Source organism: Suncus etruscus, chromosome 11, assembly GCF_024139225.1.
Source record: "Suncus etruscus isolate mSunEtr1 chromosome 11, mSunEtr1.pri.cur, whole genome shotgun sequence".
Classification (NCBI taxonomy): Eukaryota; Metazoa; Chordata; class Mammalia; order Eulipotyphla; family Soricidae; genus Suncus; species Suncus etruscus.
Window position 1 is genome coordinate 106331214 of NC_064858.1, and position 24811 is coordinate 106356024.

General features: G+C 39.9%; 1 protein-coding gene across 4 annotated transcripts in view; it reads left to right on the top strand.

The window, feature by feature from the left end:
• The window catches only part of ERC1 (ELKS/RAB6-interacting/CAST family member 1), a 434994-nt gene that overhangs the window by 315150 nt on the left and 95033 nt on the right, over nt 1-24811 (top strand). For all 4 annotated transcript variants that reach the window (XR_007500261.1, XR_007500262.1, XM_049783202.1 and 1 more), the window contains one exon: nt 24533-24631. Coding sequence is in view for 2 of the 4 variants with exons in the window: in XM_049783202.1 (XP_049639159.1) it covers nt 24533-24631 (99 nt within the window). In the remaining 2 variants the exon portion in view is untranslated. The remainder of the gene's footprint in view (nt 1-24532; nt 24632-24811) is intronic.

A 24811-nucleotide genomic window follows, 5' to 3' on the forward strand; every position in this document is an offset into this window, starting at 1 on the left:
GGCAAAAAAGGAGTCTTGCCAAAGACATCTTCATTTTTACTTTCTCTAAGTGTGTACACTAACTTTTGCATAAGAAAGAAGCCGTTTGGAAAGAGCATCTGGCATCAATGTTGTTTTAATTTAAAGCTGCTAGTCCTTGAATTACTGGAATGTACCTCAAACTAAAGACCATTCCCTAACAAGGAAGCAGTCAGCATTGACCAAGCTTTCCAGTAAATCGAGCTGCCACTGCATCCATAGGGTCTTGACATTTGTGTGTGATCCCTATCGTCAGATGGAGATGAAGCAACAAGGGATTTACAGATTTGAGGGTCATCCTCTTAAGATGGTCCCAATTTACTTACCACCCAGGGTAAGTATCTCCTTGACTCATTTATGGCAAAGCTGTGCTTGAAGAGGTTGCATCAGACGAAAGGGCCAAGGCCAATGAGCTTTAAAAAAAAAAACCTGAAGTTGTCTAACCAATTCCAGATGTGCTGTAGTGGGTGCCAACCAGTGTGTTCAGATTATAAGTCATGAAGAAGCCCCTGCTGTGTCAAGCCCCCACGATAGACTTCGTGTAAACTCAGCTAAAACCCTGGAAAGCATTAATACAATCTGTTGAGCTGCAGTGGCTGTCACAAAATGGCCTTTCTCTCAGCATTTATTTTCTTCTTTTCACCTCAAGAATTTTACAGCCTCCACGTTGTATATGCTGTGAGCGTGAAGTCTGGCTCTGTTCCTGTGCGCCCTGGACACCTGGGCCCCGCACACGGTGGGCTTTTGCAAAACAGGCTGGATATTTTTTTAAAGTCAGCCATAACACTCACGAAATAAAGGCTAGAAACCTAAATGGATTCGGTTTGTCTCATAAACAGTCTCCTCTCTGACTACATGTTGTAATGTTGCATGAGGATTCGATGTCTGACAGTATTTTTTCATATTCTAACATGTAGGCCTGAAGGATTTAAAAACATAGGACTTGTCTTGAAGAAGCTCCCAGTCTTGTACTTTGCTAAACATTTGGCAAGACCATTCATGCAGGCTATCGCCGGCCTCGGCCTTCCACAGCCCCACTGATCTCCACCTCACAAGATTTATTTGTCCATTGATTTTTGATTCATTGAGCATCTGCTCTATTTTAAATACTGTATAAATGGAAGCAAATGCTTTCACAGGAAAAGCCTGGGAGAAAGCTAATAAAGACCCCTGTTGTAACTTTACTCTCGATTTTACTGATTGGATTACTTCTCTGAGATTCATGTTCCTACTTTGTAACATTCGGATAACGTTACCCCCATCACAGGATCGGTGTAAAATTAAATAAGAGCACAGACTTGAAACCTTTAGATCCCCATTTCTGTTCTTTTTTCAGAAGATCCCTATTGTGAAATTAGGCCTATGCCATAGGGAATACTTCAGGAGAAAGTTGACAAAGGGGCAGGGGCTGTTTAAGCAACTATTGCTCTCATCCTCAGTCATCTGTAGTAACTTTATTTAATTTTCAGGATGACAATCATGTTCAGAAGGATATAGCTAGCATGTTATATTTGCTCCTCTGAGAAAGAACAATCTTCTTAGAGTAGTTAGGATATTAAGTGAGTAGTATTTTTTAATCTTTCCCTTCCTGGTAATTTAAATGATACCACCATAATATAGAATTTCTCTTTCATTTTTGAACCAAATCCAGCCATGCTCAGGGCTACTCCTGTCTCTTTGCTCGACTTACTCCTGGCAGTGCTCAGGAGACCACATGGAATGTCGAGATCGTACCTGGGTTGGTTGGCCTCGTGCACGGCAAGCACCTTACTTAGTGTCCTATTCCTCCAGCCCCAAATGATAACTAATTCTTCCTGTGACTCTGGCTTATTTGTCTTCATTATGTAGCTTAAGCATCCACAACCCCAAAAGATTAAATTTCTTGACTAAATGTCCATGAAGAATAAGTGATAGTACCAAAATCAAAATTGAATCTCTGGGGCTGGAACCATAGCACAGCTGTAGGGCATTTGCCTTGCATGTGGTAGACCCTGGACAGACCTGGGTTTGATTCCTGGCATCCAATATGGTCCCCTGAGCCTGCTAGGGGTGATCTCTGAGCACAGAACCAGGAGTAACCCCTGATTGCCGCTGCCAGGTGTGTCCCCCCCAAAAAAACCTGAATCTGTTCTTATTCTTACCATCTTAAATGGTAATTCCAGACAGTTGTTAGTTTTTAAAATTTGGTCAGAATTAGAATTTAAAAAGAAAACAACCCAAACTGCTATTTCAAGATTGTCCAATGCTCATTTGTCTCCTCTGAAAAATGTTTTGTTATTCAAGAGCAGCTGATGCTGAGATGAGACCACTGCCCTCTCCTGCTGCCTACAAAGCATCTAAGACAAAGGCATTGTTATTATTTGCCTCTGGCTTCTAGGTACAAGAAGGAGTCATATGAGCCTGATTCTAAAAAAAAATAAATAACATGATACGTGAGTTAGTTATTCTGTGTCTTCAGCAAAGACCAGCACTGTATCACAACTTAATGTGTTCTGCTCCTCACATTGGGCCCAAGAATGTTGCTTGTTCTGACTGCGCTTTCTACAAACCACTTCGTAAAAGCTCAATAATAAATATGTATAAGCACAAATACACTACAAACCTGGATCAAACTCAAAAACAAATGGACAAAAAAATCCAGGCATTACCAATACATACTAGATACATACTCTATGATTTTGTATTTCTATTTAACTCTCAAAAAAGTCTTTGCAGAAAGCAAAGGAACAAAAGAATGTGGCGCCAGTCCCCTTTTCTTGTGCTACTGCCCACTGTGCTTAAGCAAAGGAAGCACTCTCATTCCTATCCCTTATGACATGATGTTTTTCTCCACTCCTACCCCTGCCCAGTCTTCCAGACTAGAAGAGGCATGCACTGAGGCTTTGTCTGGTGAGAGGGCTGTCTTTCAGCCACCTCCTTAATAAGCTCATTTTTTTGGTTTTGGCTTTAGTTTTAGGTGCATGCATTGCTCCCCAGCAGTGCTTGGGGCTTCATACCATGCCAGGGATCGAAAATGGGCTTCCCATGTGTAAAGCTTCTCCAGAGCCCCAAATCCAGCTCTCTTTATAACGTGTCTTCCTTAGCTTTTCTTTGTCCTTCACTTTGGGCCCTCTCCCTAGCTCTGGAACAAGTGGCAAAACTCATTATTGTATCAACACTTGTTTAAAAGAAACTTCTAAAACTGAAGAGAGAATAGTAAAACTTTTCTGTCTGAAAAGGGAACAACGAGTGTGAAACTACAAAGAAGTTCTGAGATGTTTGTGGAGAGAGGGGAAATTAAATAGCAAAAATTGGGGTAGATTTAGGAAAGTCACTTTTCATACAGAAACTATGGAAAGTAATATGGAGTTAGCATTTTTCCTTCTCCCTAAGCAGTTTCAATTTTTGGTAATGAGGCCAGTCTTAGAGAACATTTAGGTACCTTTGTTCGCATATGTATAAGGCCAGCTGCCTTTTGCATGATGAACATTTCTAGGTAATACATTTATTTCACGCATTGGTGGAGGCCCTTTTTTGTTGTACTTGACATTGCCTACTTTGTCCCCAAAGTGCTGTCCACATTAGTGTCAATCTCTCAGCTGACTTGAATAGCAGAATCTCCTGCTAGTGACTTGTTTTTTGACCAAGGAAAGTTAAAAAAAAAAAAAGCTTTTATCTAGTTATAAAATGCAATGTGCAAAGTTGATAGAATATTGCAATGTAATATTTCATTAATTTCCATAGTCCTGAGGAAAATGTTAGTCTTTTATATTATCCTATCTCCCTTCAATTTTAAATTTCTATATATTAAGGGTTTACATATATACACATATAAATATATTCTACCAACTATTACAAACATCAAGGTCTACAAGGTTTTTTCTACTGATAGCATCCAGATTTATTTGAAAAGAATTTGAGGCAAAACATTTTCCATTCACTGTCCTCACCCCTGGAATTGTGGAATTGCCTTCTACTTCCTCGATTTAATCTCTACTTTAATCTCAAGATTCATCTTTGTAGTTTGGAATTTCCTAGCCATGAAGTCCTTTTTTTTTACCATTAGCAAAAACATTCTCCGCTTTTTTTCATTCGCATACTAATTCTTTGGGTATAAGTTGAAACATTAGAGGGGAGGAAGAAATAAAAACAGCTACTCATGCACTGTGCTACAGTTGTTAATTTCTTATCCTAAACTAAATTATTCCCATTAGGTTTCACTGTTTCTTCACATGATTCCATTCTGTAACTGTGCTATTCTGTTTTATATTTGTATGAAGTAGTCCAGAAGAAATAGCACTAACAACGTGTCAAGAGAACTGAGCTCCAACTGCTGATAACTTAAGTTATCATCTTGAGCTATAATAACAGCATCAACGAATACCCAGCGCTTCACTGCTTACAGAGTATTACTCAGATACCTGATAGTACCTAACCCAGGTTACCAAAGGTGGGGAGCACTGCCTCTTCTCCAAAAGGGCTCAAGTGATCTATCCAAGGAAGTTAAGTGCTAACTGGGAGTTGTTTGGTGTTGTTGTTGTTTTCTGTTTGTGCCTTATAGAAGGTAGCTGTCCAGGGAGGTATGGAATTGTTTTTCTGAAAAGGTGATAGTAGAGGAGACACTTTTGGGAATTTCTGGCCTAACCCTAGGGCTCTATGACCAAACATCATAAGTGGAAGAAGTAAATGAAGTATGTAAGAGAATAAGAGAAACAAAACTGATGAATAAGGGGGTCACATACTTTGTCTAAACAGCAGCTTTGAAATCTAGTTTCTTGTGCCCATGCCAGGTGTGAGCTCCATTATATTCAAATAGTCATTTTTGACCCTAGAAAATTTAGATTCTGGGCCTGAGAAATAGTGCAGCAGTGAGGTGTTTGCCTTGCATGAGGTCGAACTGGGAGGGACCAGGTTTGATGCCAGGTCCCCCAGCCTGCCAGGTGATTTCTGAGTGCAGGCAGGAGTAACCCCTGAGCACCACCGGGTATGCCCCAGAAACCAATCAATCAATAAGTAAATAAATAAAGTTTAAAAAGAAAGAAAGAAAATTCAGATTTTATCTGTTTCCTCACTCTCCTTCCTTTTGTTATTGTTTGTTGCTGTAGTACTTGAGGTTGTACAGCAATTGTAGCACACTCAAACGTGAATGCTTGCTTTGGCAGTATCTCTGGACCCTCACTTAGCAATGTGAGGTTGTGTATCAAACTTGAGGCTTCAGGAGCTGGAGTGATGTGCTTGCCTTACATACATCTTTGGCATTCCATATTACACCCTAAGCACAACCAGGAGTAATTACCATATGGTCCCATATGGAGCATCCCATATGGTCTCCCATGCCTGCCAGGAGTAACTCCTGAGCATCACCTGGTATGGCCCAGTAAACAAGTAGAAAAACCTTGGTGGCCTCCAGATGACAGAGTAGGTGCTCCTTCACTGAACTACAGCCCTGAACCCCCAGATTTTAATTTTAAAATGTAGGTATAATTGACAAATTGGAGTTTTAAGTGTACACCATAATGACTTGAGATGTGTATATTTTATATATTTATTTATTTTGTTTTTTGGGGGGGTCATACACAGTAGCATTTAGGAGTTACTCCTGTCTCTGCACTCAGAAGTCGCTCCTGGCAGGCTGGGGGGACCATATAGTATGCAGAATTCAAACCGAGATTCATCTTGTGTTGGCCGCGTGCAAGGCAAGAGCTTTACCACTGTGCTATCTCTCCATCCCCATTGATATGTGTATATATTTTAAATAATTTCTACAATAAACCTAGTTAACATCACCATAGTTTGAATATTTTTCTTGTGATGAGAAATTAAGATCCGTTCTCTCTCTCTTTTTCCTCCCTCCCTCCCTCCCTCCCTCCCTCCCTCACTCACTCACTCACTCACTCACTCACTCATTTTTGGACCACACCTGATAGTCCTTGGAAATTACTCTTAAATCTGCACTAGGAATTATTTCTGGCAGGCTCAGGGGACATTTGAAATGTAGGAGATTGAACCTGAGTTGGCCATGTGCAAGGCAAACTCCCTGCTACACTATTTATTGTTCCACCCCATTGATCTCTTAGTAAACTTGAGATAAATGGAATCATCAATTCTCATTATTATTTGGTACATTACATGCTCAGGACTGTATTTTACAACTGGAAATTTGTACCTTTTGTCCACCTGACATATCAGTCTTTTTATAACCCAGTGTAGGCAGATAATTTTGTTTTGTTTTCTTACATGTTTGTGTATGCACACACATATACAGAGAGACAAATTAATGCACTTTCTCATACCCCCTTACAACTTGTTTGTATTTGACAGAGAGGTAGACCATCTTTTTGATGAATTTTGCTTTCATGAAATTAAGTAACGTCCAGAGGTTGGAAGACGTGGGGAATCTGGACTCCTCCCAAGTCTCTCTTCATCCATCTATTCCATCTTTTTATCATCAATTCCAGATGTATGAAAATTCTTCACAAAAATTTGATGATTCTTTCCCTTTCTTTTTCTAGCATCAAATCTAACTTGTCCTATTGTCAGATTGTTGCCTTTTATGATACCATTGGGACTTTATAAATCTTTAGGTTTCCCCCATCTCTATTGAATTGACTCAGTGCAAATAAATCAGTGTAGACTTCCTATGCTGATGCTTGTGCCCTTCCTATTCCTGCCTCGTCTGTGTCTTGTCAGGTAGCATGATTTATAATATTGCTTCCTTCACTTATTGGCCTTTATCTCAGCATCTCATTAAGCATAAAACCAGAAAAATTGGTTTGAAGGGTGATTTTCCTTCTTGCCACTAAACTTACCTTTATGGTAATCACTCAGACCTGTATTTCCCACAAAATCTATTCCTACTACTTCTTTCTGTCCTTTTTGAATTAATGTGGATCATTTTTTAAACAAAATTCACATTTTATTTAGTTTGAAATAAACTATACGAAATTGATTTTTCTTCACCAAAAATAACAGCAATATTTTCATATTATTCCGGGCAACCCACATGTGAATCCTTCTTATAAGTAAATATGAAATTAAATATTATTTGCACTATAGGGCAATAGGAGTAATATGAGACAAACTGCCACATCACCTGTTAAAGAGTACTCTTTTTAAAAGCTGTAGCCAAATTAAATCATCTGACCTACTGCATGGCTTTCATGAAAAAACATTCATGACTTAACCATCTCACAGATAATAGAAACTAATATTTATTGAATCAAGCTTTCTTTTTAATGCTTTACATTAAATTCACTCCTTTAATCCTCACAGCAATCCTCTGACATATAGTTAGTCCTGTTTTGAGAAATAGTGTAAAGTTTAAGTTCTGTTACGAGTGTGTAGGGGCTGCATCAATAACACACTCGGTAGGGCATTTGTTTACATTGCATGCATCTGTCCCGGGTTTGATCCCTGGCATCCTGTGTGGTCCCCAAACCTGCCAGGAATGATTTCTGAGTTCAGAACAAGTAGTAACCCCTGAGCACTGCTGGGTATGACCCCCACACACCAAAAAAATAGCTTGTGCCTTGGTTGTGTCTGGCCGGCCCAACTCAGGTACTCAGGGGTCCCTGGTACCAAACAAAACAAGCAAACAAAAGCACATTAAGTCCCTAAGCCTGCTTTCTTTAGTCCCTGGTCCAACTACAACCTGATCTTAGTGGCATAACACAATAAAGATGAATTTCTCAGTAGTGGAGAGCACTGCAGTTTTTGTTGTCTCTTGTTTTCATAGGCAGCCTCTTTAGTCACTAAAGAAAACCAAAAGATAGTGTTACTTCTTGTATGCTTGGCTCTAAAGTCAAGTATCTGATTTGGGTTAGTGGAAGTGGTCCCTCTTTTGTGATTCCTGATCTAGAAAAACAATCCTATATGGAAAAGTTGATATGTTCCTTTGAAATGAAGTAGAATCTGCGCTCTCTGCGGTATAGAGTCTAACATGTAGATTCAGGAAGGCAATTAGAGAAATACAGTGCTTCAGATAAAGGTGAGAGCTATCAGTGATGTTTTTAGAATTATCAAAAACAACAACGACAACAACCCAGAAGTGAGTATGAGTTGACTAAATGAAGTAAATGATTAAAAATGAAATAGGTTTCTCAAGAGAGACTATAGGGAAGTTTCATTTACCTTTGACCGTTTTTATTTTTACACTTACACTAAAATATTAACACATGTCATTCTCTTCATCCTCTGAATAAGCCTCTACTCTTTATTCAACCTATTGTAAACTCATTTCGGCACTCATTTTATTGGATATTGGGGGCTTTTAAAGTCATTTTCTCAGGCTTTACACACTTAATACTTTAAGCATTTGTAGCTTAGTATATCACAAGTAACTGTGAAATATATTCCATGACCATTTTGAGGTTTTTATATTATAAATGAAAGATGTGTTCCTGGAAACAAGAAGGGTGGGAGGCATAATAAATGCATTGCTGATATTCTGGAGGTAAAATAATGACTTTAAATGTGCTAAATAATTTCACATCAGTTTACTTCAGGCCATTTTTTCTGAATGCTATTTATTTTAAATATAAAATTTTCCATTTTTCTGTATTTAGCACATTTGCAAAAAATATATAATATCTTTTTTGATCTCATTGAGTCAATTTACCTGATCTCTTTAAGTTTCAAATTTATGTCATGAATTTGTTTCAATATATTTAAATAAAAAGTAGTACTTTGACACACCAATAAAATCCCCTTGACCACTACCTCCCATGTCACTAGAGTGACGCAGTTTATCCTCAGCCCCACAGGACCTAAGCAACATATCCCTAAGCCCTCCTGTTGAACCTGATTGGACTTATTGGCCAATAAGCACAAGAAGTCACACTTGGATCCCCAGAGTACTGTGTAGGAGGCCTCCATCTTCCGCCCCCAAAATAATAGTAAAACTTTAATTTTAAATATATATGCATATATATGGCTATACCTCCAAATAACTAAATTTTAAATTTTTTAGTAAATTATTTTCTTCAGATCATAGTAAGAGTATTATGATTGATAAAACTTATTAAAAACCTGACCAGAGGGACCAGAGCTATAGCACAGCAGGGACAACGGTGTTTGCCTTGCACATGGCCAACCTGAGTTGGTCCCTGGCTTCCCATTTGGTCCCCGAAGCCTCCCAGAAGTGCAAGCCCGGAGTGCTTTTGGGTGTAACCAAAATAAAAAAACTAGGGGCCGGAGAGATAGCGTGGTGGCAGGGCGTTTTCCTTACATGCAGAAGGACGTTGGTTGAAATTCCAGCATCCCATATGGTCCCCCTAGCCTGCCAGGAGCGATTTCTGAGCATAGAGCCAGGAGGAACCCCTGAGGGCTGCTGGGTGTGACCCAAAAACAAAAAACAGAACCAGAGAAAGTCACTCTTCTGATATCATTAGAGCTGACTCTGATTAATTTCTTTCTGCTTCTAAGACATTATAATTCCCAGGGACATAAGTTAATACATTTTAAAAATCAGTTATCCGTGGGGGCCAGAGAGATAGCATGGAAGTAAGGCATTTGCCTTGCATGCAGAAGGTCGGTGGTTTGAATCCCGGCATCCTATATAATCCCCTCAGGCTTCCAGGAGCGATTTCTAAGCATAGAGCCAGGAGTAACCCCTGAGCACTTCTGGGTGTGACCCAAAAACCAAACCAAAACAAAACTAAACTAAAAATCAGTTATCCAGAGAGATGGGTCTAGGCGAATCACCCTGAGTTTGACTGCCAGCATTTGCATGAGCTTCTAAACGCTATCCTCTGTAGCCATAGGACTCCATAGAGCATTGCTGGGGATGGGTGCCCTTGGTAGCCCTGAGCACTGTTAGAACTGAATGTCACTTCATCCCCAGTTTCTAGCTTTGAGCCCTCTACACCGGGCTCTATATTGCTGAAAGTTTCTCTGGGCCCCAGAGTATTGCTTGGAACCCCTGCCAAAATCAGTCATTGTTGGAGTCAGAGAGATGGCGCTTAGCCAGGAGTAACCCCTGAGCATCAGACGGGTGTGGCCCGAAAAAACAAAATAATAATAATAATAATAATAGTTAATCAAACAATGATTTTTTTCAAACTGATGAAAGTAAAAATAAATTGATAAATTACTGAATTGATGAATGTAAGGAATTACTTGTGTGACAAGTAGTTCTTAACCTAAAAATAGGAAAGAAAGTGAAGAGCACTTATCTGAATAGGAAAGGAAGTCGAGAGGTTTTGTCTGTTCACCGTCAGAATGGGAGGGATAGTTTATCACCAAAAGGCAGTTAGGGTCCACCTGAGCTTTTGTTGAACCCCACTATAGATTCACCCGGTGTCATATTACTACAGAAACTAAAATAGTAACTTTGGCGAATATAGACCAAACCAAGAATGCATTGATCCTTGTATGTCAGTTTTAATCTCTTAGCCACATGTTAAACTTCGTACAAGCACAGATGCATGGGAAAATCCTTCTATAATGAATCCTCACCAGACAGAAAAGGATTTAATTGCAGAGTTTTGTCCTTATTTTGCTTACTGTTGCTCTCAGTCTGAATAGTTTCCAACAAGAATCTGAATAGTTTCATATGACTCAGTGGTAGAGCAATTGCCTTTAAAACGATGCGTCTTGGATTCAACCCCTAGCCTCTCAATAAGTAAATCAATAAGTGAAATTTGAAGATACTTCAGTATTCCTGCACGTAAGTGTCCAATTTAGAGTTAACATGTTTGGAATTAATTCTACACTTTTCTTTACCTACACACCAAACATGATATTGTAACAACAAAAATATCTTAGAACTTCTCATTTTAAGTATTTTTAGTCTTGTCATCTAAAATGCATTTTCCCTATGTGTGTTTAGAGTACTTAGAATTGGGGCTGGTGAGATAGTAGCTTGCTTGCAATGCAGCCAAGCTGGGTTCGATTGTCAGCTGCCTATATGATTCCCCAAGCCCCAGTAGGAGTGTTCTCTGAGCACAGAGCCAGGAGTAAGCCTGGAGTGTGGTCCCAACACCAAAGCAGATGGATGGATGGATGGATGATAGATAGATAGATAGATAGATAGATAGATAGATAGATAGATAGATAGATAGATAGATAGATAGATAGGTAGGTAGGTAGGTAGGTAGGTAGGTAGGTAGGTAGGTAGGTAGGTAGGTAGGTAGATAGATAGATAGATAGATAGATAGATAGATAGATAGATAGATAGATAGATAGATAGATAGATAGATAGATAGATAGATAGGTAGGTAGGTAGGTAGATAGGTAGATAGATAGGTAGATAGGTAGATAGATGTAAGTAGATGTAGGTAGGTAGTTGAGAGAGAGAGAGAGAGAGAGAGAGAGAGAGAGAGAGAGAGAGAGAGAGAGAGAGAGAGAGAGAGAGTTCTGAGGCCAGAAAAGTAACACAGCAGGCAAGTTGACCCAGGCATCTCATTTCCCTACAGGAGTCATACTTGTGTCTACACTCAGGCAGGAGTAAGCAAACCCTTAGCTTGCCAGATGTGGACAAAAATTAATAAATGAAAATAAATAATAAAGCACTTAGAATTCTTGAAACATTGCCTGCTTAACTATTCCTAGAACTATAGTAAAAGAATTTTAAGAAGCATTAAATAACATAAAATAAATTTTCTTTTTAAAGTTCTACCTTTTCATTATGTATGAAAAAAAGTATCATCATTGACATTTTCTGTATGCAAACTTTAACTGGGTACTCAGCCACCTACATAGTTTCCAGGTCTTTTCAACCACCTACATAGTTTCCAGGCATTGCTACACGCCTCTCGGGAATCTCAACCAGGGTTAGGGGTATTTCTTTTTTTGGGGGGGAGGGATTTTGGGTCGCATCTGGCATCACTCAGGGGTTACTCTTGGCTCTAGGCTCAGAAATCACCACCAGCAGGCTCGGGGGAACATATGGGATGTCAGGATTCGAACACCATCCTTCTGCATGTGAGGCAAACGCCTTACTGCTGTGCTATCTCTCCGGTCCTGATTAGGGGTATTTCTGTTTATTCCCTTAAGGAAAAATTTCCAGGGAAGGATCAATAACTTTTCCTGAAGAAGGGGTGATAGGCCAATTAAGTTTGAGAACCTCTGGTTTCAATGATCAACAAAAGAACTTGATATAAATGCTCTTGACTAATTTTTGGTAAAACAGAAAATATGTGCCTCTGTTTCCTTTTCTTAAATATGATGTTGAGTTCCTTGGATTCAGCCAAGCTTCCCCTTTAAACTTTCTGGTTGCTTTGCAAAATGTAGGGCTTCTGTTTCTGTTTCTTTTTCTTTTTTCCTTTTTTGGGCCTCACCCAGCAGTGCTTGGGGATTTTGTAGTGCCAGGGCTTGATGCCACGACTCCCACATGCAAAGCATGTGCTCCAATCCTTAGAACCATCTCCCCAGCCCCAGGGCTTCTGTTTCTGAAGATCAGTTACAACTGGCAGAAATGATCCTATGACTCTAAAACTGGAATGGGGGAATGGCTTTAGATTTATTGCAACGATAAGCAAATAATGTGCTAGGAAATGATCTGAAATCAAATTTCAGTCACACTTTTCTTGCAAAGTCTCATTTCAGATGGAATAGTATAGGCAAGTTGACCCTGGGTGTGGGGTGTGGATCAGTACAGGCAAGTTGACTTACAAGGTAACTTCTTTCCTGGAACCTAAGCTCATGATCTAACTTTAGGAATGGCTTTGTGGATCTTGTGGATCTAACTTAGAGTCTTCCACCTATAGTATATCAAGAAAACACACACACACACAACTTTCAAAGTTAATATTTTTAATGACCTTTTGTGACATTTTAAATTGAGTCATTATGAATTACAAGGTTACAGAGTTATTCATGATTGAATTTCAGGCATACAATGTTCAACACTAATCCCTTCACTAGTATCTACTTCTGTCCTCCATTGTCCCTCCCACCCCAAGCTTGCTTCAATGGCAAACATCAAAATTTATATTTGTGTGTGTGTGTGTGTGTGTGTGTGTGTGTGTGTGTGTGTGTGTGTGTGACAACCAATGATAGGGTCGGTCACTGCTGGCTCTGCGCTCAGGAATCACTCCTGGTGATGATGATGTATGGGGGGCCATTTGGGATGAACTCAGATTGATTGCATGTAAAATCACCCCACATGGACAAGTCCAAGTCAGGGTTGCACATGAAATAATCCAGACCAGGCTGAGGATAAAACACGTGTAGTATGACAGTTTTCTATCTCATATCTATTCATACTGCTGCCTGCCAGAACTGCCGTTTTTATTGATTCCAGAGACCACCCTGGGTGGGGCAGTAAGGAGAGTGTAAGGATAGATAGTTCAGGCTATCCTGAGCCAGTCCCACCCAGGCTTACAAGTAAGATAGTCTCTGTTTTGGGATAAATCCACGTTGTAAACAAACATACAAGGGAGCCAGGGATGATCTTTGTTTTAGGTATAATAAAGTGTAACCTAACAACTGCATGTAAGACAAGTGCCTTACCTCTGTACTACCTCCCTCTCTGGCCCCAAAGTTATTATTAATAAATTCTTACTAAGCCTTTTAACTTAAAAATGCAAACGGCATCTTTATCTTTGTGTTAATATTTATTTGACCAGAAAAACCATATCCTTACAGAATTCACAGTTGAATTCTGCATGGCATATAGGAAAATGTTAGATCCCATGATATTCAAGGTTAATCATTAATGGTATTGGTATATTCTTTCTGAAGCTGAGCAGGAATAGCCAGCTCAATGAAAACTATAAATACGTTTGCAGATATCCTCAGCAAATACTACACAGGCAATTCTTGAATTAAGGAATGATCATAATGAAATGAAAGAAAGTAGACTCTAACATGGACGTAGACCATTTTGTGTGCATTTGTTGTTGTTGCAGTCGTGGACTTTTTATTTTGGTACCTTTACCAAAACAGAAAAGGTAGATTTTGGTAGCATTTGGTAGAAAAAAGGAAGATTTTTTACTGTACAGAGTATATTGAAAGAAGTTATTCTGGGCCTGGAGAGATAGCACAGCGGCGTTTGCCTTGCAAGCAGCCGATCCAGGACCAAAGGTGGTTGGTTCGAATCCCGGTGTCCCATAGGGTCCCCTGTACCTGCCAGGAGCTATTTCTGAGCAGACAGCCAGGAGTAATCCCTGAGCACCGCCAGGTGTGACCCAAAAAAACAAACAAAAACAAAAACAAAACAAAAAAAAAAAGAAAGAAGTTATTCTAATGAGCTTAACATCATAATTAGTGATAAGGCTATTGAATAAAAAATGAAAATTACATGCATTTCTTTTTTTATTAATTTATGATTACAAAAATACTTGAAAATCAATAATCAAAAGTTTTCTTTGGGAGCCAACGCAGTAGTACAACGGGTAGGATTCTCCATGCATGGGGCCTACCTGCCGAATGTGACCCCAAAGAAACAAAAAATTCTTTTAAAATTTTCTTTGTTTACATAAATTAATTTCTATATGAGGAAATCAAAGACAAAATGTAGAAATAAATCAGAGTCTGTGGATTCTGGGGCATCTTTCTACAGTTAATATAACTTTTTAATTATATTTTGGGCCTGGAGAGATAGCACAGTGGCGTTTGCCTTGCAAGCAGCCGATGCAGAACCAAAGGTGGTTGGTTCGAATCCCAGTGTCCCATATGGTCCCCCATGCCTGCCAGGAGCTATTTCTGAGCAGACAGCCAGGAGTAACCCCTGAGCAATGCCGGGTGTGGCCCAAACCAAAAAAAAAAAAAAAAAAAAAAAAAAAAACAATAATTATATTTTATTTGTAGTGAAATATTTCATTTCTTTTTCACTGAAATAATACAATGGCAATAATGCTAACATTTTTAGTCATGATAAATGCTAATTTGTTAGATATTTTTATTTGTTTATATTTAGGGGTAAACCCTGTAGTGCTCAGAGATTACTCCTGAGGGATCTTGTCTAATAGGGCTCATAGAAGACCAACCACATGAGAGGCCTGGGATCAAATTCGGTTTGGCTATGTACAAAGCAAGTACCTTGCTTGTTGTACTATCTTTAGGTGTATCCTTAATTTATGCAAATTAAGTATGTTCTTTTGTAAAGGAATGTTTATTGAAAAAGCTTTGAAAATATGAATATGAAATATTGCTGTGAAAGTAATTTTTCAATAATCCTTAATGGTAGAAAAGATGAGAACTACATGTTATCACTTTGCACTCATGGGAAAGAGATTTCTTTAACAATAATTTAATAATTCTATAAACATTATGCAGGCAATTTTGCTAGGAACTGGATGAATTTCAAAATTAAAAAGACTGCCCCTCCCTCAAAAGTCACTATCTAGTCCAAGAAAGACAGTTTAACAAGTTGTTAAATTCTGACAAAGATTCTAGATAACACTGAAACCTTTTTGTTTCAAACCTAAGAATATTGGACAAGCTTTTAGATGCTGGGTAAACTTTAACCACCTCTCAAAAATTTGTGATGCATGAGTTGAGCTCGTGAAGAGAAAGGAAATCCTGGTGTCAGAATCAGAGGCAGAGCTGTGAGCTAAGAGAGCAGCAGCTTTGGAGAGTTAACCGACCCCAGCAATGATTGAGATTGAATGCCTGCTGAAAAAAGAGGTGAGACCCAAGGTCATGGGAGGTAGGAGATTTATACGAAAGAGGTGAGCCTCGAGGACCTTGTTAAACAGAACTTCTGCTTTAAGATGGGCTAGTCAGAGAAATACAGCTCAAGGCTCATTCAGTGGAGCCTTGACAACTGGCAGAACTTGAAGAAGTTTATCCTTACTGACTCTGGAAAAGAAGCCTAAGTCCACTAAAATGTCAGAATTCCAAGGCTTGTAACTCCTGCAGGTTTAGAGTGCAAATTTATGCTACTGCCTGGTATGGAGGGGGCCTCTCTGAAATACAACAGTTCATCTTAGACTTACACATTTTTTTAAGTTCGGCTTTAGGCACTGTGGTTTACAATCCTGTCAACTGAGAGTCTCATACATGCACATGCCAGCAGCATTCCCTCCACTTTTGTCACAGGGTCCCGCTCTCCAGCATATCCCCCTTCCTTCCCTATTGAAGACCAGATCTCAGTTTCTGTTGCCTTTGGGCATTTAGCATGCCCCTACTATATTTCTTTATGCCCCACATATGAGAGTGATCATTCTGTCATTATTTATTTTTTTAAATAAGATGAAATATAAAAATCATAAGAAATGAATAGTGGATATAGTGTAATGTAGTTATGAGAATTATGGTCTGTGAAAAATAAGATAAATGTCAGACTAGAGGAAAGAAATTTCTACAGAGAAGATATTTTAGCCTAGGCCAGTGAGGCAACTCAAATGACTAGACTGTGTGTCTGGTATGCTCAATATTCTTAGTTTAACTCCTCTCTCTACATGGTCTCCCTGGTATCCTCAGCACAGTTAGGGAGGCCCCCTCCATATATAAGCATTTTCTATAATAAAAACAAAATATTCAATTCCTAAAATTGTGTGCAAACAACAATGGGGGAAATGGCCTAACAATGTGGCTCAAAGATAACAATGGAAGTAATGTAAATGATCTTTAAAAGATGCTCAACCTTACTTATGATGAGATAAAATCAAATGGAGGTACTAGTTGGCTAAAATGATTATTTTAACAGTTGAACCAGGAAGTCTAGTACTCTACTATGGGAGTGTAAAGTATACACCTCCTATAAAGGGAATTTGACCCCAGCTGGTAATATCACATGTAAAATCACATGTCTTACATGTTTGGCTTTTTGACCCAAAAGTTCTATTTCTAGAAATCTAATCCAAAGATCTTTAGAAACACAAAATAGCAAATGTACAAGGTATTTTGGCATTTTCTGTTGTAGTATTTTATAATAGCTATTGATTGAAAATAACCCAGATAACCCAGCATATCGACCGATAATAGCATGGTTGGAAATACAGCAAACAGTGAAGTAGCATGCAGCTGTAGAAAGAATTGAGAATACTCTTGATTGCTATAGTATGTTTTCTAGAATATTTTGTTAAGTGAGAAAAGTTGGAAGTGTTCTTTTTACATGGAAAAGTGTAGTATGCATGTGTAAATTATGCTTATAGTTACATAAACATTTAAAATAAAAGGCTTTATTACATTACCTAGAAGAAAAGATGACATGTTGGAAAAGGTAGAGAATCATGTATTTTCTTTGTTGTTGTTTTTTCTCAGGGTACTCCTGGCTCTTTGCTCAGAAATCACTCCTGGCCAACTCAGGGGACTATATGGGACTCTGGGGATTGAACTGGGATCTGTCCAGGGTTGGCCAGGTACAAAGCAAACGCCCTACTGCTGTGCTATCACTCTGGCCCCAAATCATGTATTTTCTAACATCCCTAATTATATTTAGTTGTGATGTATAATCATATTACTGCTCTACATATAAAAAGTAAAATTAGAAAGGGGAAAGGAACTAATAAAATTTGAAGAACTTAAACAAACAAATGTAACTCTACACTAAATAGTTGACATAGCCATATAGGGGAAAATTTTTGATTTTGTGCAGATATTGGACCCACTTACATTACTTGCACGCCACCACTGAGTCACATCTCAGCACCCAAGCAAAGAATTATTCCAACTAACCTATATATAAAACATTTTTCCTTTGTATGCCTTTAGTAGGCTACATTCCAATGAGGTAAATAATGCAAAGGAATATTAAACTTCATTTTGAAGGCAAATTAATAACTATAGATTTTGTTATTTTCAAAGATTATATTGATGAACAGAGCAAATAATAAATATGCTCTTGTTTGGAATCAGATCTTTAGCATAACAAAAAATATAAAAACAAGATGTTAAAGAGGCGCTGGAGCAATAGCACAGCAGTAGGGAGTTTGCCTTGTATACTGCCAACTCAGGACAGACCCGGGTTCAATGCTTGGCATCCCATATGATTCCCCGAGCCTGCCAGGAGTAATTCCTGAGCACCACTGGGTGTGGCCCAAAAAGCGGGGAAAAAGTTATTTTTGAAGATTAAGATATTGAATCTAGGGCCCAGAGAGATAGCACAGCGGCGTTTGCCTTGCAAGCAGCCGATCCAGGACCAAAGGTGGTTGGTTCGAATCCTGGTGTCCCATATGGTCCCCCGTGCCTGCCAGCAGCTATTTCTGAGCAGATAGCCAGGAGTAACCCCTGAGTATCGCCGGTGTAGCCCAAAAACACAACAACAACAACAACAAAAAATATACTGAATCTAAAATCTAAATTGAAACCAGTGGGGGCCAGAGAGCACAGAGGTAGGGCATTTGTCTTGCATGCGGCCAACCCGGGAGGGGCCTGGTTCTATTCCTGGCATCTCATATGGTCCCCCAGCCTGCCAGGAGCAATTTCTGAGTGCAGCCAGGAGTGGGTGTGGCCCCCAAACCAATCAGTAAATAAAGCTTAAAAAATGAAATTGAAACCATTGCTGTTTGTTTATCATTTTCTCTATTTTTTTAAATGAGGACACTATGTACTACTTTTTACCAAAACAGCCAAGAAGCAGTAATAATCTTTTAGCAGTAAGTGGATTCTGCTAAATTAAATTGGTTCTTAAGTAAAATGGCTGTTTCTGTTTTGTTTTGTTCTGTTTGGGAGCCACACACTGCAGTTTCAGAACTTACTCCTGGCTCTGCGCACCTGGGTCAGTCCTTACCACGTTCAGGGGATTATAGGCATTGCAGGAGACCAAGCCCAGGTAGGACGAATGTACAGCATTCATGCTGTACCTACATGCTGTGGTATCACTATGGCCCCAAAATAACTAGTTCTAGTGCTAGTCATGGGACACACTAGACCAGGGTTTCTTCAGCTTTTTCCACAGTGAGCCCTTTTCACCCAAGAAAGGCAACTTGATCCAGGACTACCAGAAACGCCTCATATTCATTACACAGTTGATTTGGAATTAATATCGATGGTACATGTCAGAAACCTCTCACTATTGCCAAAAATTTGGAGAACCCTTTCTACTTCCTTTGGATTGCCTTTCCAGGTCAGCGCTAAGTGAACCCGAGTCATTTGCTAGCAGGCGAAAGTTATTGAGGTCATGTCAGAACTAAGAAATCTGGACGCTGGATAGACATTCCTTGTATAAGACGATTAATCCTTCCATATTTGCTCATTATCTAACTTGTATTTATTTAGCTCACGTGTTAGAGATTCTCTTATCAGAAATTGAAATTCAGTTAATAAAAAAGGAAGAGTGTGTGTGTGCTCACATGCATGAAGATGTTTAAAAACTTCCCAGAACTGCTCGACCAATAGAAAAGAGACCTTCTAGATCGATCACTTCTGGGCTTGGTGAAAGAAGAAAACCATGGCCCTCTAGAGGAATAGAATGTCAGCCTGAAGAGCATGCTATCACAAGTTCAAGGCCCCAGTGTCCCATGTATGCTGAGTGTGATGCCACCAGCTCTGCAGTTTGACTCTGGTAGCTCTGTGCTCTTGATCCCTGAGACCACCAGTGATTTTGAATGTCACCATGGCCAGGTGTTTCTGAGCACCAAATTGGGCACTGCAGCTCAAAACCTCTGCGAGTACCATAGCCAGAAAATATAACCTCTGACAGCATATCTGTGAGCACCTCAGTGACCTTGGTGGGCGCCCTAACTCGGGGGCCCCACCTAACACAGCAAGTCCCTGCCAGCCTGTGTGAGCACCAAAGCCCAAGGAGTGAGTCCTCCGTAAAAACAATGGCCAAGGATGTGAGCCCCACAACCTGATGTGTGATATCTCTGTCCCCAGTGAGCATCACAACCTTAAAAAATGTGAGAGCAAGGCTAGAGAGATAGTACAGAAGATAAGGCAGTTGCCTTGCTTGTGGCTGCCATGCCATTCAAATCCTTGTTTAAATCCCCAGCGATACCTGTGGTCCCCTGAGCTCTGCTAAGAATTACTCCTGAGCACAGAGCCAGGAATAACCCCTGAGCACTGCTGGGTGTGGCCTCCATCCTCCCCCAAAATGGATGAGCCCTGCAGTCAACTGTGTGTATAGCCTCTAATTATCGTAATAAGTCGCATCAACAACAAAGGGAAGGGTGTGGGACAAGTTAATAAACAGATGAACAATTCATTGATAAAAAGAAGTAGGCTGGGGCCAGAATGATAGCACAATGGGGAAAGCTTTTGCCTTGCACATGGCCAACCCAGGTTTGATCTCCAGCATCCTGTGTGGTCACCCTAGTCAGCCAGAGTGATTCCTCAGTGTAGAGCCAGAAGTAACCCCTCACCATTGCCAGGTGCAGCCCCAAAACAACAAAAAAGAAACAGGCTATTTCTGGCTCTGTGTGAGGAACAGGGTTTGCACCCTCAGTCTTCTCACTGCTCTTGATGACCACGCGGTGCTGGAGATAGAGCTCAGGCATCCTCCGACCCCTTTAACTTCCCTGGCCCAAGTTCTTCATCAGCAAAATGATGGAACAGCCATGCAGACCTTACTACTTAAGTGTTTTAAAACTTATGCTAGATGCAACAGTGGTGTTAAAAATTGGATCGCATATTCTGAGAAAATAGCTTGCCAAGTATACTGTTTGTTGCTACACATTTTTGTTAAGAAATGGAAAAATTGCTTAACCAAATGGATGCCACTTATATTTTTGCTCATTTTGTAGGTTTATCTCTGCTCTCTCCTCTCTCTCTTTTCCCCTTTCCCAAGAGCTGCTATGCAAAAAAAAAAAAAAAAACCTTCCCATTTCTTGTGCAGTACTACAGGACATTAAAAAAAATGACCTTAGAAATTAACGTCATAAATCACTGTTAAATAGTTTCTTTGTCATTATATACTTGTGGGAGAAACTGTTTAGAAATGTGCATATAGGGGGCCAGAGCAATAGCAAAGTCGGTAGAGCCTTTGCCTTACACACAGCTGACCCGGGTCCTATCCCAGCATCCCATATGGTTCCCCACGCACCATCAGGAATGAAAACATCACTCTGAGTGCAGAGCCAGGGGTAATGCCTGAGCACCACAGAGTGTGGCCCAAAAACAAAAAAAATAAATAAATAAATAAAAGAAAAAGAAATGCATCATTAGTAAAATATGAGGAACCTGTATGTCCAGCCATATGGGACTAATTAAACATTCATCCAACTGAACTTGTTAAAATTATATTGTAGAATATTTAACTAATAATGAAAAATATGATGATGATGATAGCTAAACTTGATTGGTTTTTATATTGGTACCTGCTTATTATATTAACTAAGCACTAGTCTACAATTTTTTAAATTTTTATTGAGACCAATGTGAATTACAAGTCTTTCACGGTTGTATTTTAGGCACATAATGATAGTGAATTGGGGCCATTCCCAGCACCCATGTTGACCTCTATCCACCACAGTTCCCAGCATGCACCTTAGCCCCCTGGACTGCTAGTGTAGCAGGTCCTTTTTGTGTCTAACTTGTTATAGTTTGGGTCTCTTGATTCTTTTGTCGTTGACTTTGGCTTGGGCATTTAGGTCTAACCTTGTTTTGTGGGGGTTGTTTTTGTTTTTTGGGGTCATATCCGACGGCACTCAGGGGGTTACTCCTGGCTCTGTGCTCAGAAGTCACTTTTGGCAGGCTTGGGGACCACATGGGATATCGGGGTTCGAACCGGGGACCATCCTGCATTGGCTGCTTACTAAGCAAACACCTTAACGCTGTGCTATCGCTCCAGCTCCAAGGTCTGACCATTTTTTATTTCTTCTCAATGCTCCTTGATCGCTTGGCCCCTGGGTCCCATCCACTTTTTTTTTCTTTTCTCAATTTGTAGGAAGACATAGAAATATGAGGCACAACAAGATGATTCATGTTCTATGGTTTTGTGAAAAAAAAAAAAAAAAAAAAGGTTGAGCCCCTATCTAAAAGCTATAAATATAATTAAAAGGAAAAGGGGGCAGATGTGGCAAGTTTTTCTTTGGCTTTGTTTGTTTGTTTTTGTATAGGTGCAGTAAATATTGGAGAAATTAGAAAGGAAATTCCCTTGGCCTAAGAGATGCAGGGTTTCTCTATTCCTTTTATTTGTATTATAAATATGTAAGCACCATGATTACAAGCATGTTTGTAGTTGGGTTTTAGTCAAACAGATACCCCCCTTCACCATCAGTGCCCCCACCCGTGCCTGTATTCGTAACAGGCATTCTACTTCTCTCATTCTTCAACATTGTCATGCTAGCTGTTAGTGTAGTTATTTCCCTAATGGCATTCACCACTATACCCTTGAAGCATACTATCATGAAACCAACTCCAGGCTCCAGGCATGTTAGTTGTCAAACCCCAAGGTGTCCTTTTCTTTTTTTTAGAGAAAGAACTAGTGAGAGAGCTCACTGGGCTGCAGCCTATGCTTCACATACAGGAGGCACAGCGTCACACCCACTAGGGCATGGTCTGAGGAGCAACTTCCAAGCACAGAGCTAAACACTACCAAGTGTGCCCCCTCACAAACACAGGCGGAGGGGAGATGGAGGGAAGAAGGGAGGGAGAATATAGCGGATATGAAAGGAAAAACCTCTATAACTGTAATGCAGCTAGGCAGAATGTCAAATACTGCCCATGGCGGCATACGTGCCAGTCTATGAAGCCACCTCATTCAAGGCACTCTTCAGGGCTTTGTACTCTCCTGACTCCAGTGTTTAAACGTGCACTCACCAGCACTCGCCAGAGCGGTGCTTAGCTCTCGGTTGAAGCATGCGCTCTTCAGAGCTGACTGTTCCCTGCTATGGCACTCTGGTCTTTGACGCGACCTTTGCTGTTGACTTGTATCTGTGCTGTGGTTGTTTTGTCGGTTTTGGTTTTCTTGGGCCACAACGAGTGGTGATCTGGGGTTACTCCTGGATCTGCACTCAAAAACTACTCCTGGCAGGCTCAGAGAACTATATGGGATGCCAGGAATTGACTCTGGGTCGGCTGCATGCACATCTGCCTTCCCTGCTGGACCATCACTCCAGTCCCTGTTGTGAATTTTTTTATTACTTTATTTGACACTGTGGCTACAAGGTTGTTCATAATACCATGTCCCCAGTTGCCCTCCTACCCTCTGGTTCATATTCTCTCTCTCTCTCTCTCTTTCTCTCTCTCTCCCTGCCCTCTCTCTCCCTGCCCTCTCTCTCTCTCTCTCTCTCTCTCTCTCTCTCTCTCTCTCTCTCTCTCTCTCTCTCTCTCTCTCTCTCCCTGCCCTCTCTCCTGTCTATGTCTCTGTCTCTCATCGTCAATTTTCATTGCAGTATTTACCAGAAGTTGCTCCCCTTTTTCTGTTGCTTATAATACAGATTTCTGGTTATGTTGTACCCAGAAACCACCTCTGATGCCAGGGATCTCACAGACAGCAGTGGTACCAGTCTCACACAGCACAGCTAGCTTCTCAGATCACGCTCACACACGTGAGACACAAGAGATTTGAATTTAGGATCCTAGACTTAAAAGCCAGGCACTTCTAAGCCCCAGCACTTTACCGCTACAGAGAAAAGACAAGTGCAGAGGGATTGGACATCTACCAGATATCAAAATAGACCATAAGGAATATTAACTTTTGGATAGACTGAATGAATTAGAAGAGCATACTTTTATACCCGTAGGGCAGAGGCTGGATATATATATCAGAATATTGAAATAGTTATATACAGTTAGAGAAAGTTTTAGATAATTTTGTGTTCCCTTTTTAATATACCTACAGTAGATATATTTAAGTAGTATGATATTCTTATTAGTACAATAATAAGTTCATTTTCACCTCATCAAAAACCTGTTTTACCAATAGCCTAGTGCATTATATTGCTGTTTTCATGTTTAGTATACCCTGCATTTTCTGAATTGATTAATTTGCAAAGTAAGTTATGTAAAATGTTTCCTTTGGATGAACATGTAAATCATTTCTGAGGTCATTTAACTTTCCTCTCCAAAAGACTCTCTCTTGGAGGGAACTGGGGGTGGGGATATGGCACTGGTGAAGGGGGTATTTTCTTTGTTTATAACTAAAACCCAACTAAAAACATGTTTGTAATCATGGTACGTAAATATATTAAAAAATAAACGAAGATATTAAAAAGTACTATCTTCACCAGGAATTTGGGGGTGCTATTCATTTCATAGCAGATCTTAAGCATTTGTTCCCCCAAATGCTCAGAAATCCTTTTATTAAGATACACCTGTCTACTATTCACTTGTGATACCCTTTCCTTCCCTCTGTCGTACTGCAGTAACCAGGGATTGCACACACTTGACTGCCATGGTTGCACACATTCGTTCTATTTCTAAGTGGTTGCACACTTGCTTGTACCTGTTCATCTGCTGGTTACAGTGCTAGCCTAGGATTGCGCAGAGGTCACACACATTGAGTTGTGGGGCTCACACCCTCCTTTTGCAGTCCTGGGGACCTCAGTTGGCATTATCATTGAGATCACACTCAGCATGTGGGATGTTGCCAGGGATCAAACAAACCTGTGGCCTCTCATCAGCAAGGTCAGCATTCTACCACTCCCCCAGTAGCAATAAATTCAGGTGATCTTCTCACATCTTTAAGCCACTTATTATTATTTGGTATTTCTAATGTCTTAGAAATTGTATTTAAATTAAATTATGGATCATTTTCTCCTAGACGCAAAATCGAATGAAGCTAATGGCCGACAACTATGAGGATGACCACTTCAAATCCTCTCATTCCAATCAAACCAATCACAAACCCTCCCCAGACCAGGTAAGGTCGCTCCTGAGTGACTTGCAAAACTCAGTGCACTTTTTACTTTTCCATATTTTGTGTTAGTGTGTTACAGGTTTAGAGTCAGAGTAAGAAAAATAAAATAATTCTAAAAGCACAGTTCTTACTTGTGGGTTTTAGTTATGTCTAGAAAAGTGGTTGACGATTTTGAATATTTTA